Consider the following 17,116-nt stretch of genomic DNA (forward strand, 5'->3'; position numbering starts at 1 on the left):
TAAATTTCCAAGATCTAGCTCAAATACCATTTGCTTTGGGAAGCTTTCTCCAATATCCATGTGTTGTTGTGGTGCCTGACCCTCCACGGGTTTCCAGAGGCAGTTTAACCACAAAGGAGGAGACTGTTCATCTTTCTCCCATGGAGCAACTGTTGGATACAAACTGTGTTCTGTTGGTTTGGCAGTGCAACCTACCACCACTAAGCCACTAGAGCTCCCTCCCCTCCCATGTAAGATGGCATTTATTGCTTCCTCTTTAGATAAACTTCTATGACAGCATTTATCAATTGCATTATAATTTATCTATATATAAAGTTCATGTCATTCATCTTATTCCATCAGTTGCCTGGCATAATACATACTACAAGTTCACTGAGAAATAGTGGTTCAATATATGTTTGCTGATACTAGTGAATTATATATGTCACCTTTGTTCAACACTAGCTGTTTTGTACTGTCGAATCAGAACTGACTCATAGCTGACTCTCCAGCAGGTTTTCAGAGGTTGTAAATCATTAAGAGACTGCCCATCTTTCTCCCATGGAGCATGCGGTGGATTTGAACCACTTGTCTTTGCATTAGTAGTTCAAGTCCTTACTACAAAGCCATCAGAGCTCCTTATCTGTTCAACAATAATTATAAAAGTTAGCCCTCACACAATACTCTTAAATATCCTTAAAATATTCACATACATTTAAATTTTAAATACTCATCACAATTGAAAAGGTGACTTAGGCATTGTTATAGAGCTAGGTTTAAAGCTCGGGTTATAAACATAACACTTAAGAAATTCTTGACACGAAATAGAGTGTTTTTTTTAAAAAACATCACTTTCCTTTTTTTTAGTGTTTTAAGAATATACATGAAAAAACAAACAAAAAAACCAAAAAACTTAGCAGAATAGCAGAAGTTTTACTAATTAATACTAGAGATGTAGAGAAAAATAGTAGCAAATGTAAGTCACTTATTAGGTATATTCTGGCTGTTGAGTGATAAGTTATATTTCAGTAACTGATCATTTGGGCAAATACCACTCCTTTAAAACTCAACTTTTTCACCAGAAGCATATTAAGTACTAAGTATATGCAATATGTACACACTGCTGAAAAGGGAAACGAACAACATTTTGATTTAAAATTATAAAAGATTAAAAATATAAAACTTAATACCAGATATATTTATTAATGTTGTGTCCATTTTGCTTGCAGACTTGCTTACAGACTGACTTTCAAAAAACGAGGCACCTCCTGAACGCCTTATTCGAGACAAACTCACTTTTACAAATTCAAGGTTTATGCTTAGGGAATCTTTGCGCCCAGTGACTGAAGTGGGTTCCTCATCCACATTCCCTTTGAAAAGAGCACACATAAAATATATGTACATATAAATACATACACACAACTATATTGTTAAAGTACCAAGTACACCGAAAGACACCTTCAATTAAACTCAAGTGGAATAATCTAAAGAGCATTAGATTTCTAATCATATGAGAATTAATCCAATATAATAAATATGCAATTTTTTATAACCATTCATAAAAGATAAAAACTAGAATGGATATGGAATTTGCATCTTCATTATTTATTTAAACACACTATGAACTTTGATAAATGCTGACAGTTGTAGAGGGGCATCAGGCCTTTTCTTCATATGGTTGCTATGAATCATGCTCAACTTGAAGGTAATCAACAAGTCAAGAGACAGTCAAGATCTTAGGTGCTTTTAGTCTGATTTCAAACGGTGATGCCAGTCATTCATTTCAATTCATTAATGCCTAGGATATCTATCTTCAAACACTCCATTTCACTTGTGACAACTCTCAGTTTTTCTAGATGTCAAAAAGAACATATAAAGGTCTAGCCTGCAATACAATACTTTCATAAAAGAAAATAATGACCATATGCCTATAAGGAAGACTATTTAATATAACTGTTACTCAAATTATGTACCAATCACTAATGGCAAAGGTAAGAAATTAAAGATTTTTACCAACTTCTGCAGTCTGAAATTGATCAAACATGCAATAAAGTAGCACTGATAATTACTGGTAATTAGAAAGCAAAAGATAGAAACAATGAAGAAAGATCAGAAATTGAAAATTATCATCCGGCTAATAAAATTAGTACAGGAAGCACCAAGATGGAATTTTACAAGACCTAAGACCTATTCATTGACAATATCTTTTTTTCAACAACATAAACGACAACTATGTATGTAGACCATGTCAGATGGCATATATGGGAAACAACTTGACTACACCTGTGGAAAGAGATGAGGCAGCTCAAGATCACGAGTCAGAACAAGGTCAAAGGCTGACTGTGGAAAAACAACTGTTCCTGTGCAAGTTCAAGGTGAAGCTGAAGAAAATGAAAACAAGTCCATTAGAACCAAAGCACAACCATGAGAATATCTCATCTGAACTTTTAGATCAATTCAAGAACAGATTATATGCTCTAAACACTTATGCATAAACTGTCAAATTATATGATTAATACCACATGTAAGAAAAGTTTTGTAAAAAAAAAAAATACAGAATGATTACAGTAGTGCATTCACCAGGAAATCCCAGAAAGACAAGCCACATTCAGAAGAGGAGGTGAATAGTGGTTATCACTGGATATGTCAGATGGATCTTGTCTGAAAGGCAAAAATACCAAAAAGATATCATAGATTGTACTCTATGCCCCCTACGTATGTGTTTACTTGGCAGGTCCATGATAATGCATTGTTTTAGCTGTAATGTTATATACTTACATAGTGATCTCTCAGTCAATACCCTTAATCCTGTTACAGCCCTTACCCTATGTAGAAGGAGTCTGTCTGGTGTTTGTCTTGTGACATCTTTATCTTACAAGAAATAAAAGCAAGCAGAGAGAAGAGGACTTCAGTACTACTCATAAAGATGAGCCCGGAGCAAAAAAAGCCTATACTTGACATGGGGCGGTTAATACTCATGGCATTTCCAAAGATACACAGGCCCACAGATGTTGAAAGTTTCCTTTCAACAAGGACCTTCACTCAGAATCAACAGAGAAAAGAAAGCTGGCTCACAGACAGCTAGCACCCTTAATTTGGACTTCTTGCCGCCTATACTGTAAGATAATAAATTTGTTTTTAAAGTGATCCAATTGTTGCATTTCTATTATCATAGTGGTAGATATTTAAGACAGATGTTTCCTGTGATTTATAGATTCTGCAAAGATACTCAGCTGTGTAGATCATAACAAATTACAGATGCCACTGTGAAGAATGGAATTCAAGAACACTTACACGGTTTCATGCAGAACCTGTACACAGACCAAGTGTCAGTTATTCAAACAGAGTAAGAGGATACTACATGGTTAAAAATCAGGAAATCTGTGTGTCAAAGATGAATCTTGTCACCATATTTATTCAGTTTATATGCTGAACAAATAGGAAGCTGGACAAAAGAAGAAAGCAACCTCAAGATTGGATGAAGGCTAATTAGCAACCTACTGCCTGCAAATAACACAACCTTGCTTGATAAAGGCAAAGAGGTCTTGAAGCAGTGATGAAAAAAAACCAAAGATTAGTAATAATGAATTGTTTATTTCAAATTCCAACTCATTTCTATTGTTGTTATGTGACATCTAGTCATAAATACTCACAGTTGATCATCCAGTGGGTTTCAGAGGGTCGCTATGAGTAGCAAACAACTCAATGGCACATAACAACAACAACAACACTGCAGATCAACCATCTTTGTCCTGTGGAGTGGCAGATGGATTTGGCCTCCAAGCCTTTGTAATGGCAGCACAACTCCCTACCACTAAATTATACATATAAATATATATATTTATATGTATATTTATATTTATACAGGGAGCATTAGTGGCTTAGTGGCAAGAAGCTGCACTGAAACCCCGAAGGCACATGTTTTGAATCCACCAGCTGCTGTACTGGAGAGGATGGGTAATCTCCTCCCATGTGATTAACTGCCTCTGAAAACCTGCTGGAGGGTCAGCTATGAGTCAGTTCTGATGATACTCAACAACAATATTGTAATTATACACATATATTTTCAATAGTAGTTTGAGCAAGTTTACAGAGCGAATTGGTTTTCCATTTAACTATTCACATATATTTGGTTTTTTTAAGATTTAATATGATACCCACATTGTAATAGCTTGTTGCTGTCAAGTGCCACTGAATACAACTCAGAGACCCTGTGAACAAAAGAACTATCTGTCCTATCCTGGGCCATCTCCATCATCTCTGAAACACTTGAGTCTACTGCTGTAGTCACTGTGTCTATCCATCTCATTAAGGGTCTTCCTCTCTTTTGCCCACCTTCTACCTTTCCAAGGCCAATAGCTCTTTTCAAGAAACAGCCCCTCCTTAACAACATGCCCTAATTATATAAGACAAAGCTTCACCATTTTTACCTCCAAGGAGCACTCTGGCTGCACTTTTCCCAAGATATATCTGATACAGCTAAGATGGATATTATTTAAAAAAAGAAATAAAAAGCATTTCTGATTTTGGTTTCTATCTGTTAATAAAGGCTTCATGGTTTGTACAAAGAGGAAAACTTGAAAACAGAAAGTAAATATGAAAAAGGCACAAATATACTTAGCATACCTAATCCTCCTGATCCAGGCGTGAGTCCAGAAACAGCAGTTTTTTGTTTCCCTGCTCCATATGGATGAAACACATAAAGGGAAAAGTCCGACATGCATGCGGTGAAGCTCAAGCCAGATGAACTGCTGCTGGAACTGGTCAGATCGGACTGACTGCTACTATGCCGACTTCTGCCTAGAGGGCTGCCTAGTCCTGACGAGCCTACAGAGGACACAGAAATCCAAAACATTTATAGCATGAAAAATGCTAAAACAACTGCCACCAAAGAGCAAAACCCCAAACTCAGCCATTAATACTATGTTCTCAAGATTGAAACATGACTGCAAAATAGCTAGAAACACTCAAATCTAGGTCAATAATTTAAATTCTTAAATAGAAATGAGATGCATTTATCAAATACATTTTTATGTAAGCCGAGATTGAATATTCTGTCCATCTTTATTATATGATCCATGACTACCTTTATTGGACATGGATTATTATATTATTATATAAGTATTATTATAATTATCATTATTATATGCCCATCTTTAGTAAGTAATATTTTACACAGGTACTTAGCCAAACTCAAGACACAGTCAGTAGGAGTTATACTGCTAACTCAAAAGCAGTACCTCTCTGGCAGTTTGAATCCACCTGTGTGGTTCTGGGAGATAAAGTTGGGCAATTTGCTCCCATTTGAATTACAGCCTCTGAACCCACTGGAAGTTAACTCTCAGTTGGTTCTGACATGATGGAAATGAGTTCTTAAGAGGGTTAGTCAATTATAGCTTTTCTTTTGTTCCACGGTAATGCGGGAAAAGAGACCCCAAATGACTGGAGTTTGACAAAAAGAGGAGTAGGATAATCTACTACTACTTCACTTTCATGATTTCTAAAGAATAAAAATGTAGACATAATTGTTTTCTTTTCACTATATATCCCTAGCCTAGAAACCAAACCATACTCAGTGCTGTCCTGTCAATTGCAACTTATTGCAACTCTCCATCAAGTTGCCAAAGCTGTAAATTTTTATATGAGGAGATTGTATATCTTTCTTCTGAAGCTTGTGGATTTGAACAGCCAACCTTTTGGATAGAAACTTGACATGAAACTCATTAGCAATCCTCACTGCTAGTATAGTAAAAATATATGGCCTTAGCAATTTACATGTTAATAATTTATGAAAAAAAGATGATCATTCCAACAGAAAAACAGACATGGAAATAAACACTTATCCGTCTACAACAGCCAATAAATTAATAAAATGAAAATGAAAAAAGAATAAAATTCTATTTTAATCTACCAAATTGAAAATTACTGACATGTAAAGCAAAGCACTGAGTAGAGTATAATGAGTGTGGTGCATCCACATATACTATGACCAGGATATAAACGGTATCATCTTACTGGAGAGTAAAGTACATTAAACATTTTAAATATTCTCCATCCTTGAAATTCCATTTTTAATAATTTATCTTGAGGACATTTTCAAACGTTTATATGTAGGGATGTTCATTAAAATATTATTTACAAGACAGAAAGACAAAAACATCAAAGAATCCCAAACACAATAGACAGAATAATATATCATTTATGTAATATATTCATCACATAATTTATTTAACATAATATATAATAATAAGATACAATATATAGACTAGTATGCAGTTATTAAAGTGATTTTAGAAAGGGCTATTTAGTGATTTTAGAAAATACACAAATTTTAAATTCTAAAAATTACATGGTAGGAGAAACCCAGTTCAACTTTGTTTAGTACAAAAGATTCTACCTGTACAAAAATGTTGGAGAGTAAGAACTGGTAACACTAATTAGAGTTCTGGTGGCCTAGTGGCGTGAACCTGCACTATAATACTGAATACTTGAGGTTCAAATCCACCAGCTGCTCTGTGGGAGAAGGATGGATAATATCCTCTAGAGAGATTAACTGATTCTGAAAACTACCTGGAGGGTCAGCTATGGGTCAGTTTTGACTAGATGATACTCAACAACAAAACTAATTATGATAAACTAAAACCAATTCCCTTGCTGTCAAGTTGATTCTCATTTATAACAACCTTCCAGAGGGTTTAAGTTTTTTGACGGACATAACAACAAGTGATTATGGGAGGAGATGGCCCATATATTTTCTGAGGAACAGCAGATGGATTTCCACCACTGACCTTTCAATTATAAGCACAACCCATGATGCACTAAACTACCAGACCTCCTTGATTATGAAAACTAGACATCATTTTATTTTCAGTATTCTTCGATATTCTTATAACTGGAAAAAGAAGCTTTCAAAAACCACTACCATCCCAGAGTTTTGCTCACTACAACATAATTCTAGTAGCATTAGACTGAGGATAAGGGCAACTATATTAGAAAGGTTTCAGTTCTAAAATATCAATCTTTTATTTTGCTATTTTGTACTCATATTCATACAAAAAAATGTTTTGCTTTAATGATTTCTCTAATATTATAAGTAAATACCAGGGCTATTTGTATTGATATTTCGGACTGGCTAATGCTTTATTTCAGGGTGAGGGGGTCATGTGCACTGTTGTAGCACATTTAAGAGCATTTTTGGCTTCCCCACAAGATGCAAGTATGATCTCCCTAAATCAACAGTGTTCCTTAGGGGCAAAAATATCCTTGTTTAGAACTACTGTTTAAACGATACATCAATTTCTTGCTAATTTTATTTCAATCTAGTCTTGAGTTTTAAAGATATTTAATAAAATATCATTTGTAAATGTGATAGTTATCTGAACTTTAGGACAAAAATGGGACTATGCTTTTATATGTCAGCGATATTTCCATGAGGAAATAATCTGCTGTATTTTAAAAATAAAACCTTGTATAACACAGACATTTGAGATAGCCAATAAAGTGTATCACTTAAAACATACTATTTAATACAACGTAATTCAGTTTTGTAAGAAATTCTTGCTACATATCACTGTTATTTGTAACAGTAAGGAACTTTTTCATGTATATATAAAAGTATAGCATGAAACAGTCAAGACTACACGGATACACATTAGAGCTCTAGTGGTGTTGGGATAGTGAGCTGCCCTGCTGAGCAAAAGGCTGTGCCATGTCAGGCAGTTAGACTCTAACAACAGCTCCAAGGGGAGAAAACAGGAGTAGTCTCCTTCTGTTAAGATTTAAGGCCTTAGAGACTTGATGGAGGTTAACCATGAGTTCCAATCAACTTGATGACAGTACATTTGAGTGAGTATATGCATATTAACACATAATTATTTCACAGTGTGTGTAGAATGCATATTTCAGCCAGAAGCAAAATTATTCCACTACCCTTATTTAAAAACACAGAAAGAGCCTCAGCTTCTGGTAACACATAAATCATACTCAAACTTTGGTCTACAATAGGTCCTGTCTACTCTAATTCTATAATATTCCCCTTACCAAATTGGTTTGTTAAAATCTTACTACTATTATTAGAACAGTGTTTGACTTTACAGGGAGCTTTGGTGACCTACTGGCAAGAAACTGTACTGCATCCCAAAAGCACACGGTTCAAATCCACCAGTTGCTCTGTAGGAGAAGGATAGGCAATCTCCTCCTATGCGATGAACTGCCTTTGAAAACCCTCTAGAGGGTCAGGGGTGGGTCAGTTCCAACTCAACAGTACACAATAGCAATATATGACTTTACATTAAAGTAATACATGTTTCTATACCTGGCATTCCAGTTTTGTTGGCAGATGTCTTGGATCCACTCTGAGACGCATTAGTTCCAGGGGATAAAGTCTCCACAGGGTATGTAGTCCCTAAAGTCTCCAGTTCTCCTCTGTTTGAAGAAAATACCAAGTCTAGAGATGGTAACTTTAACATGCATTCTACTCTTGATACTGGCAAACAGCTAAACTTGATCTGTGAGGGCTAAAAAGAACAAAAGGCAAAATAAATAAAATTTTTAGGAACTAGATAGTTTAAAAATATCATATTGGGTTTTAAAAGTCATATTTAACTTAAATTTTAGCTCACACATACTATGTTTCTTTCATGCTTACTTATTTGAAAGAGTATTTCATGTTTAATTTCTTATTTAGTATTTCAAGTTTAGTTTCTCCAAGTAGACAGATAATTCATGAATCAGAAAGTATTAACAAAATGGAATTTTTGAGAAGCCATTTCTGAGTGATAGACATCTGTATCTTTCAGAACTTTAAAATGTTGATACCCTATGAGTAAATGGCCAAGTCTTTCTTTTTCTTAAGGGACTTCCTTTTTTATTTTTTTTTTTATTATTATTTTGTGTGCATATACCGTCAAATCAGATTTGACTGGAACAGGAGGAGATTGCCCCCCCTTCTCCGGCAAAGCATCTGGTGGATTCAAACTGCATATCTCTGGGGTTGCAGTGCAGCTTCTTGCCACTAGGCCACCAGAGCTCCCCCAGGGGACTTCCTTTATATTCAAACTGAAAAGATTATTCAAATGGCAAAGGTTTCATAAGTGATTAAGATATTACCAGTTATGTTTACCATCGTATTTAAAAGAAAAAATATACAGAAATCTCTAAAGCCGAGACTGAAATTCTTTTGGTCAAGTTGTTGTCATAGAAAACACTTGGCATAAATGATCAAAATATGAAATACAAATTTTCAAAATTCAAAGGTCTATGAGCTTTTGTAATAGCAAAGTAAATATATACATAAAATTTTATATTCACTTTCCAGAAGTTCAGGTTATGTCTAAATACCTTGAAAATACATAAATCTAAGATACTAAAAGTGAAATACTGTTGAAAATATTTAAACAAACTGAAAGATGATTTTCCCCCCTTAAATTAAAAAGAAAGGACTAGAAAATGTGCATCACCTGAACTCGTACATAAACTACAACATCTACAGGGAAGGAAGAGTAAGCAGACGTGGAAGATGATACTAATGATGTTGTTGATTCTTCCAAAGGATCTGGTATCTCAAAATGTCCCATATCTTCATCTTGTGAGCTCACAGCTATTAATATATTTAAAAATTTATTATTAGGACAAGGAAAAATTATTTATCAAGCTATCTTTCTTACATGTTATCCCTAAGATTATGAACACCCCAATACATGTGCTTCTACAGTCCAACATTCTACACATCTTTTATGCATACTTCCTGCTCATTTCCACAAACTCAGATACCCTACTCATTTCTAGCACACTGTCCATGAGGAATTCCAATACAAAGAGACACTAATGTAGGATCTGAGGAATTCAGGAGAATGAGCATGGCTCTTCAAGCTCAATTTTAGTGTCAAGAAAGCTTCATCAAATATATAACCCACTCCTCCTAACATCACTGAGGCTCTAAATTTTACTCCTCATCTAGGAACTTCAGGCCATTTCATGCAATGCCTCATTTCCTGTTCTAGGTTGTCTTCAGCATAAGCCTAAAACTAGAATAACAGTTAAAACACAAAGGTAGAAATGAAGAAATGTTCATTTTATTTTTATCAAGCTGTAGCCTTGGGCAAATTATATAACCTCATTTATAAATAAGGACATGAGATTTTATCTCAAGTTCTTTTATTAGTTCTGTAATTCCTTCATATTTATCACTGAAAATGTCATATAATAGCACTAAGAAATTTTCTAAGTAAAGGAACACAAGATATAAGTGATGAGGAATTAAGTTATAGGAAGGAAGATGCGTACCTGTGTAATTCCTTTCAATTGGTGTAATTGGAATAGTTTCCAGAGCTTTTTCCAGAAAATCTAATAGGCAGGGACTAATAACCATTTCTTCTGGCAAGGACTGAAGTGCTACCCAGGCATACAACTTGGCTGTTTTGACTCCTCCACTTCCTTTTCCTTTGGCTAGAACATTAGTAAATATGGGGTACAAAAGTAGAGTTTAGTAAACAGATTTTAAAAAACAACCACAATAAGATACTGTTGTGAGAAATTAGAAGTATAAAACAGTTTAACCTGGTAAAGTACATTATATTACACTTAAGACCTTATAAAAGAAAACAAGAATAGCATGCTGACAGAAATGATATATTAACGCCAGAGAACAAAGATGAATAATGATGCTTAATCCTTCACTTACTCCGACTTGCTCTAGTTTCCCAGATTTTGGTCCACTTTTTCAATTTCATACTACAAAATTGCAGTCATTAGCATTAAGGGTTTTTGCCTTCTATTTCAGAAGTAAGATAGAAAGCTTTGGCTAACAATGTTTCATAGCAAATATGAAAAAAACAATTGTTTTCAGACTTTATCTTCTTGCTGTTCTTAACTTCTACATATTCATGAATTCTCTCTGCCTCAGCTGCTTTTTTCTTCATCTCCCCTTTTCCACTTCAGTAGAATGGGTAGAATAACTAACATTCAGCTAACTTTGGCTTAGGGTTCAACTTCAAACATTCATTAGTTGTATTCAACTGCTATTTGCCTTACCTATACCAATTTAAGGGGGCACTAGTGGACAGAGAGTTGCACTCCCATCCCAAAGGTGAGTGATTTAAATCTATCAGATGCTCCACAGGAGAAAATGGGCAATGTTCTCCAGTGCAATTTATTGCCTCCAAAAACTTGTTTGGAGGGTTAGCTATAAACTGGCTCTGACATGACAACAATGATCAAGTGAGTCATACTAACTTAAAAATAGAGGTAATATTATCTTTTATTAATGAACATAAATGTGTCTTGTAAAGTGAATTTGACATATAATAAAAGTAGGCATTATTATAAGACTATCAAGTGCTGAAGAGCAATGGTATCTCTTTGGAGACTAAGGTGCATCTGATACAGACCATGGTCTTCGCAATCACCTGTTATGCATCAGAGAGTTGGACAATGACCAAGGAGGATAGAAGGAGAATTGATGCCTTATTGAGCTGTGGTGCTGGAGAAGAGTATTGAGAATACCATGGACTGCTAGGAAAACAAACAGATTTGTCCTGGAAAGGGTTAAACTGGGTGGCTCCTTGGAGGCAAGGATTCTGAGGCTCCATCTAACATACTTTGGACATGTTGTGAGGAGAGACCGGTCCCTGGAGAGGGACATCATGCTTGGGAGGGTGGAGGGACAGTGCAGGAGAGGAAGGCCCTCTATGAGGTGGATTGATTCAGTGACTGGGATAATTGGGATGGGAGTGTCAGAGACAGTGCGATTGGCACAGGACAGAGCGGAGTTTAGGGCTGTTGTACATAGGGTCGCTATGAGTCGCAGGTGACTCGACGGCACATAACAACAACAACAACAACAACATGTATCAAATGTTTCAAATGATTCTTATTCACCCTGATTTTTTTTTTCTTCTAGTAATTCTAACATATTATTGTAAAGGCCCATGTGGGAAAGATGTTAGGCTAGGGTTTGCCAGTCGTGACTGAGACACACTGAAAGCAATTTTCTATTTCTAGTTAAGTTTCATGTGACTAAAGCCTTCACCAATATCTAGAATGTAGCATTCTAAAAGACCCTAAGCCAGATTCAGTTAGCCAAACTGCTTCTGAATCATTTTTGCAAAATACAAAGATGTGTGCAAAAAGTTGGGGAAGAGGGTGCCTAAGTGTGAAAAGTGGGGGTAAAAAAATCACAAGGCCACAGAGTTTGGTGGCTGAGAGAAAGAGTGAAGAAATTAGGAAAGATTCAGTGGGGACCTGAAAAGGTGGAGTAATGGGGGGCATAGATCAATGGTGATTAATTTTATAAAATACAATGTATAGGAACGACCATGTGAAACACAATAATGTGTGAAACACAGTATAAATAAATGAAACACAATGGATATAAACTTTGTATACAAACTACTATAATTCATGTTTTTGTTCTTTGTCTTAGAGTTGGAACTGACTCAAAGCTGACCCTTCGGGGGATTTTCAGAGGATGTAAATTACATGGGAGAAGACTGTCCCTCTTTCCTCTATAGAGAAGGTGGTAGATTTAAACCAACTGCTTTTGAGTCGGCAGCTCAAACCCTTCATGGTTAAGCCACCTAGTGGCTAGATAATGAAGGTGTGTTCTCGGTCATAAAAGCTTAAGTTTGATCTCCATCTAAATCATATACTCCACAATTTGAAGAGCAGAAAACTATCCTTTTGTTAATATATATTGTCTTAAAATTTTATTTATGTTAACCAGCGGGTATATGAAGTTATTTCAACAACTGATATTCAAAAGTATTATCAGTTTGAAAAATAGCTAGAAATTGGCTCCTATATTTAACTCTGTATAGTAATTATTATCAAAATGATGCCTTTTTCTCCTAAGTACGTAAATTTTAAAGAATATATTAATAGAGCAAGTCGGTAGTAACTAAAAATTATGTTATGGGGGGAAAAAGGCAACAAAAAAAATGAGTATATTCTCCTTAAATACCTGAAGGAATAGGTGGGGGTTGGGGAGGAAGTAAGGTGTTAGTCTTGCTGTGGACAGTGCAAGGTAAAGGAGGAGAAGGAGGAGATGCTGCACTATCTTTCATACCATACAGCTTGGATTCTTTAGAGAGAGTTCTTGGCAAGGAAGATCCTCTGGACGCATTAGGTGATTCAGTCTTTAGAGTCTTGGAATTGTAATGCAACTGTATTGAAACAAATAAACTTTCAAAGTTAAAATCATGCATATAAGCAAAACTATCTCAAGAAATATAACAGAAAATGTTAGAAGTAATACTAGTGTAGCTAGGAGTTGTTGTTAAGTGCTGTTGAGTCATAGATGACTCATAGCGACCTATGAACGAAAGACTTGAACACTTGTATAATTTTTATTGTTTCTCCACATTCTTATAGTTTTTGGAGGCAAGCCATTTTGGAAGTGGATTGTCACTCCTGCTCCCAACTCTTTCTAGGAGTTAGAAAACTTTTACTAGATCTTTCAATTTCATTTTTTTAAATTCTAGTACATTTCTTAACTTCTTTCATTTTTTAAAACGAAAAAGTTTATCACTGATAATCTTTCAAGTCCTCTCCAATATAACAGAGTAGGGGGCTAGAATTCTGTAATTTAAGAAAAATATAGTGAGTTAAATAAGTTACAAAAACAACATTAATGAATATATTAATAGAAACCATTAAAATAAAAAAGGAAAAAATGATAACGTTTCTTCTATAACCTATGACATTTCACATCCTGGTATGTGGAAAGGAAGTAGCGCAGAACACCTACAACCTCCAAAATGAGTACATTCCTTCAACATTCATTCACCTCTTCTGATTTCAAAGTTTCTATGCTATATTTTCATGGATAAAAGCAGTATAAAAGAAGTAATGGCCTGCAATTTGGACACTTTTATGTTAGAAGTATTATTATAGAAAGAAGTCAGAAAGCCTTATTTTTAATATCATAAACAATGGAAGAAGCATATATGACAGAAGACAAGAAACCACATTTATAATTAAAAGCCATTTTCCCAAAATTTTTACCTTTACATCAACTCCAGGGATATAAAATACTGTTGTTTCCAAATCACTAGGCTTTGTTTGAAGAGATGATGGCACTTTTTTGCCTGTCATTAAATGGGTAGTAGAAGCATAATTAGTTTGAAACTTCTTCTTTTTAGAAGGAGACTCTTGATCTAAGCTCCTGGAACTTCGATCATAACTCCTAAGAACAGAAAAACATTTTTGTCATTTGAGAAAGAAAACATTCATCTTTTTACTATTTCTTGAAAAGCAATCTTATGCATGCAGTAAAAGGAATGTAGTCTTTCACTGATACATGTGGAAAAGTCAAGTTTGCAATTTTCTCTAGCTAATTTCTCCAGCTGGGAAAATGCCAAGCACGAACATTGCTAACGCGGTAGTTTCATTTATTATTTTCTAAGCTCATGAATGTTTCACAAATGTTGACTCTAACATTAATAATTTATTACAACTTAATCTAAAACATGAAGTACATTATAGTAATTAACATTCTTTTTATCATTATTATGGCATTTGCATTATTTTAACTTAGATAAAAAAGCTTTTTTATCTGATATTTCATTTTATAAAAGCCTCATCATTATATAATCTGAGTAATTTTTAACTACAAAAAATTTCAAACACATACAAAATAAAAAGAGTGATCTACATACACCCAGCTTCAGTAACTGCTGTCATTCTGCCATCCTTATTTTATCTGTATCTCCACCCACCCTACCCCAACAATCTGCTCAATTATTACTACTGTTTTTATTTTTAGAAGTTTGGGGTTTGTTTTTATTTCTTTAGATTAGAAATAAAAGCATAGTAAAGTCAATGAAAACTTAAACTCATGTTAAACCTGCTTATCTCAAAATCCAGTTAACAATGGAAACAAACGATAGAGCTGTAGATTTATTATTAAGAACATCCCAGCCCAGAGTACTAAGGCCTAGCCAGTAGTTGAGTTTGATTTTCAATATACCTGATATATAAACTTATCAAAATTCTATAATCATGATACCTATAAGTACTCTGTGTGTACCATAAGTACTCTGTGTGTGTGTATGTGTGTGTGTGTACGCGCACGCATGTGTCAGTGTTGTGTACTGTAGAGTCGGAACTGACCCATTGCTGACCCTCTGGCAGCAGTTAATCACATAGGAGGAGATTGCCCATTCTTACTATTTGTAAAAGCATAAATAAATCACTAAAAATCTAAATAAATATTTACTTATAAATAAAGAAAATAAAATATAATTAATAACTGAGTATCTCTGTTTGTTTAGTCTACTGGAAGTTGTGATGCTACCTCAAAGGCCACACTTCAAATCCACCTGCATCTCGGAGAAAGAAAGATGGACAATCTCTTCCTATGTGATTTATAGTCTAGAAGCCCAGTGGAAGTTCAGCGATAAGTCAGTTCTGATTCAAAGGCAATTAGTTTGTATGAGCAGAAATAAAACCTAGCTGAAAGAAATTGTGGTATATTTGTACAATGGAATACAAACAGCAACTAAGGAACTTAGGAAAAAAATACTATAAAACTTTGGAGAGATTAGGAAGCATTATGCTGAGAGAAATATCTCAATCACATAAAGACAAATATTGCTAGACAAATATGGCATTACTGTGATAACAGGATGATAACTGAAAAAAATATGTATAAGCATTCAAAAAGGGGAAGGGGAAGTGGAAAAAAGAGGGGTGGGAAAAAATCACCGGGATAACAGAAAGTTGGTGGGTGGAAAGAGTGGTGAAGGACTGGGAAATGTTCATGCAGACTTGAAAAGATAGAACATAGGGTGGTAAAAGACATAGAAAAAATGGTAATTAATTATATAAAATATAATGCATATGAATAGAAAACAGAAGTCCAAGAATAAAACACACTGTATATGAATGATTATATAAAATAAAGATCATGTATAAAATATGATGTATATGAAATATTATATGTAAACCAATAATAAATTTAAAAATTCTAACTTAAAAACTCATATTGTGTTAAAGAAGAATTTAAAATAGAAAACTATTTTCATTAACAAACTTGCCAGATTCTAAATCAGATATCCATTTCTATTGATAGATAATATTATCACTTTTTTTAAAAATTGATTTTGAGTTGAGCACAACTCATAGCGACTGCATGAACAAAAGACATGAAGCCCTCTATAACCACTGACATTTATCAAACTTCATAGAGTTTCTGGAGGCATGTTATTTAGGAAGTGGAAGCCACTCCTGGTTCCAAATTATATATAAGCTTATTTAATGAAATTTTATGCTCTGCTAATAAACATTTGACTATTTCAATTACAGTTAGATTCTAAAATCTGCCTTTGTGACCTTAAGAAAAATGCTTGTTCTAACTTAGCAATATCTAAAAAGCACCATCATCAAACAAAATGACAATTTTTCAACCTAACTCTTACCTTCTTAAACTTATATCATCATGTTCTTGTAGAAGGGTGGTTGGGTGGAGTACACATTTGCCACTATCAATTTCAACCCGTATATCAAGTTCAAAATCAATATTTCTTTCTGTTGCTGTGCCACTGAGACTTCGATTGACTGGTGCTGTGGGCCAGCGTTCTGTGAATAGCTGGTGAACTGCAGCAAAACCTGTTGCTTTTTTACGAGATGTGTGTCTAGAAAAAGAACTGATTATTACATTGTGATAAAGACTTTTTTTTTAAAAAAAAGAACTCATATTCTGATGTTATAGAGAACAAAAGTCTATAAGTAAATGTTACTGTTTTATAAAATTTATACAGACTATCCAACTAACTCATATTAATAGTTTTTCCAAAGTTTAGTGGAGTCACTTTCTCCTCAATATTTATAGAACCAGTAATTACTATGTACCAAACGATGTATTATTATTAGGTACTGAGCACAAACATGATCACTGTTATTAGTACATGAACCACATTCCATTATTTTGAACAATATGGCTCATGTACTAATTTTCCTAAATGTAAAATTCAAATGCTACTTTATGGATTTAAAAACAGTAATAGAGAAAGAAAAATTATACCATATTGAGCTAAATTTCATTAAGAAATCTAAATACATCTTTTAATCTGACGCATACTACGTATTTTAAGATTATTTTCTAAACTTTGAACATTTAAAACCTTAAAATTAAATATTA

General features: G+C 34.3%; 1 protein-coding gene across 1 annotated transcript in view; it reads right to left on the reverse strand.

The window, feature by feature from the left end:
- KIAA1109 (KIAA1109 ortholog) overlaps positions 1-17,116 on the reverse strand; it is a 249,312-nt gene that overhangs the window by 17,494 nt on the left and 214,702 nt on the right. The window contains exons 65-72 of the mRNA XM_006881048.1: positions 16,395-16,610; positions 13,981-14,161; positions 12,938-13,139; positions 10,264-10,425; positions 9,438-9,577; positions 8,294-8,495; positions 4,606-4,806; positions 1,170-1,349 (exon numbers count right to left, since the gene is read on the reverse strand). Coding sequence (XP_006881110.1) covers positions 1,170-1,349; positions 4,606-4,806; positions 8,294-8,495; positions 9,438-9,577; positions 10,264-10,425; positions 12,938-13,139; positions 13,981-14,161; positions 16,395-16,610 — 1,484 coding nt within the window. The remainder of the gene's footprint in view (positions 1-1,169; positions 1,350-4,605; positions 4,807-8,293; positions 8,496-9,437; positions 9,578-10,263; positions 10,426-12,937; positions 13,140-13,980; positions 14,162-16,394; positions 16,611-17,116) is intronic.

This window comes from Elephantulus edwardii, unplaced genomic scaffold (genome assembly GCF_000299155.1).
Source record: "Elephantulus edwardii isolate Elephantulus edwardi_28Jun2011 unplaced genomic scaffold, EleEdw1.0 scaffold00012, whole genome shotgun sequence".
Lineage (NCBI taxonomy): Eukaryota > Metazoa > Chordata > Mammalia > Macroscelidea > Macroscelididae > Elephantulus > Elephantulus edwardii.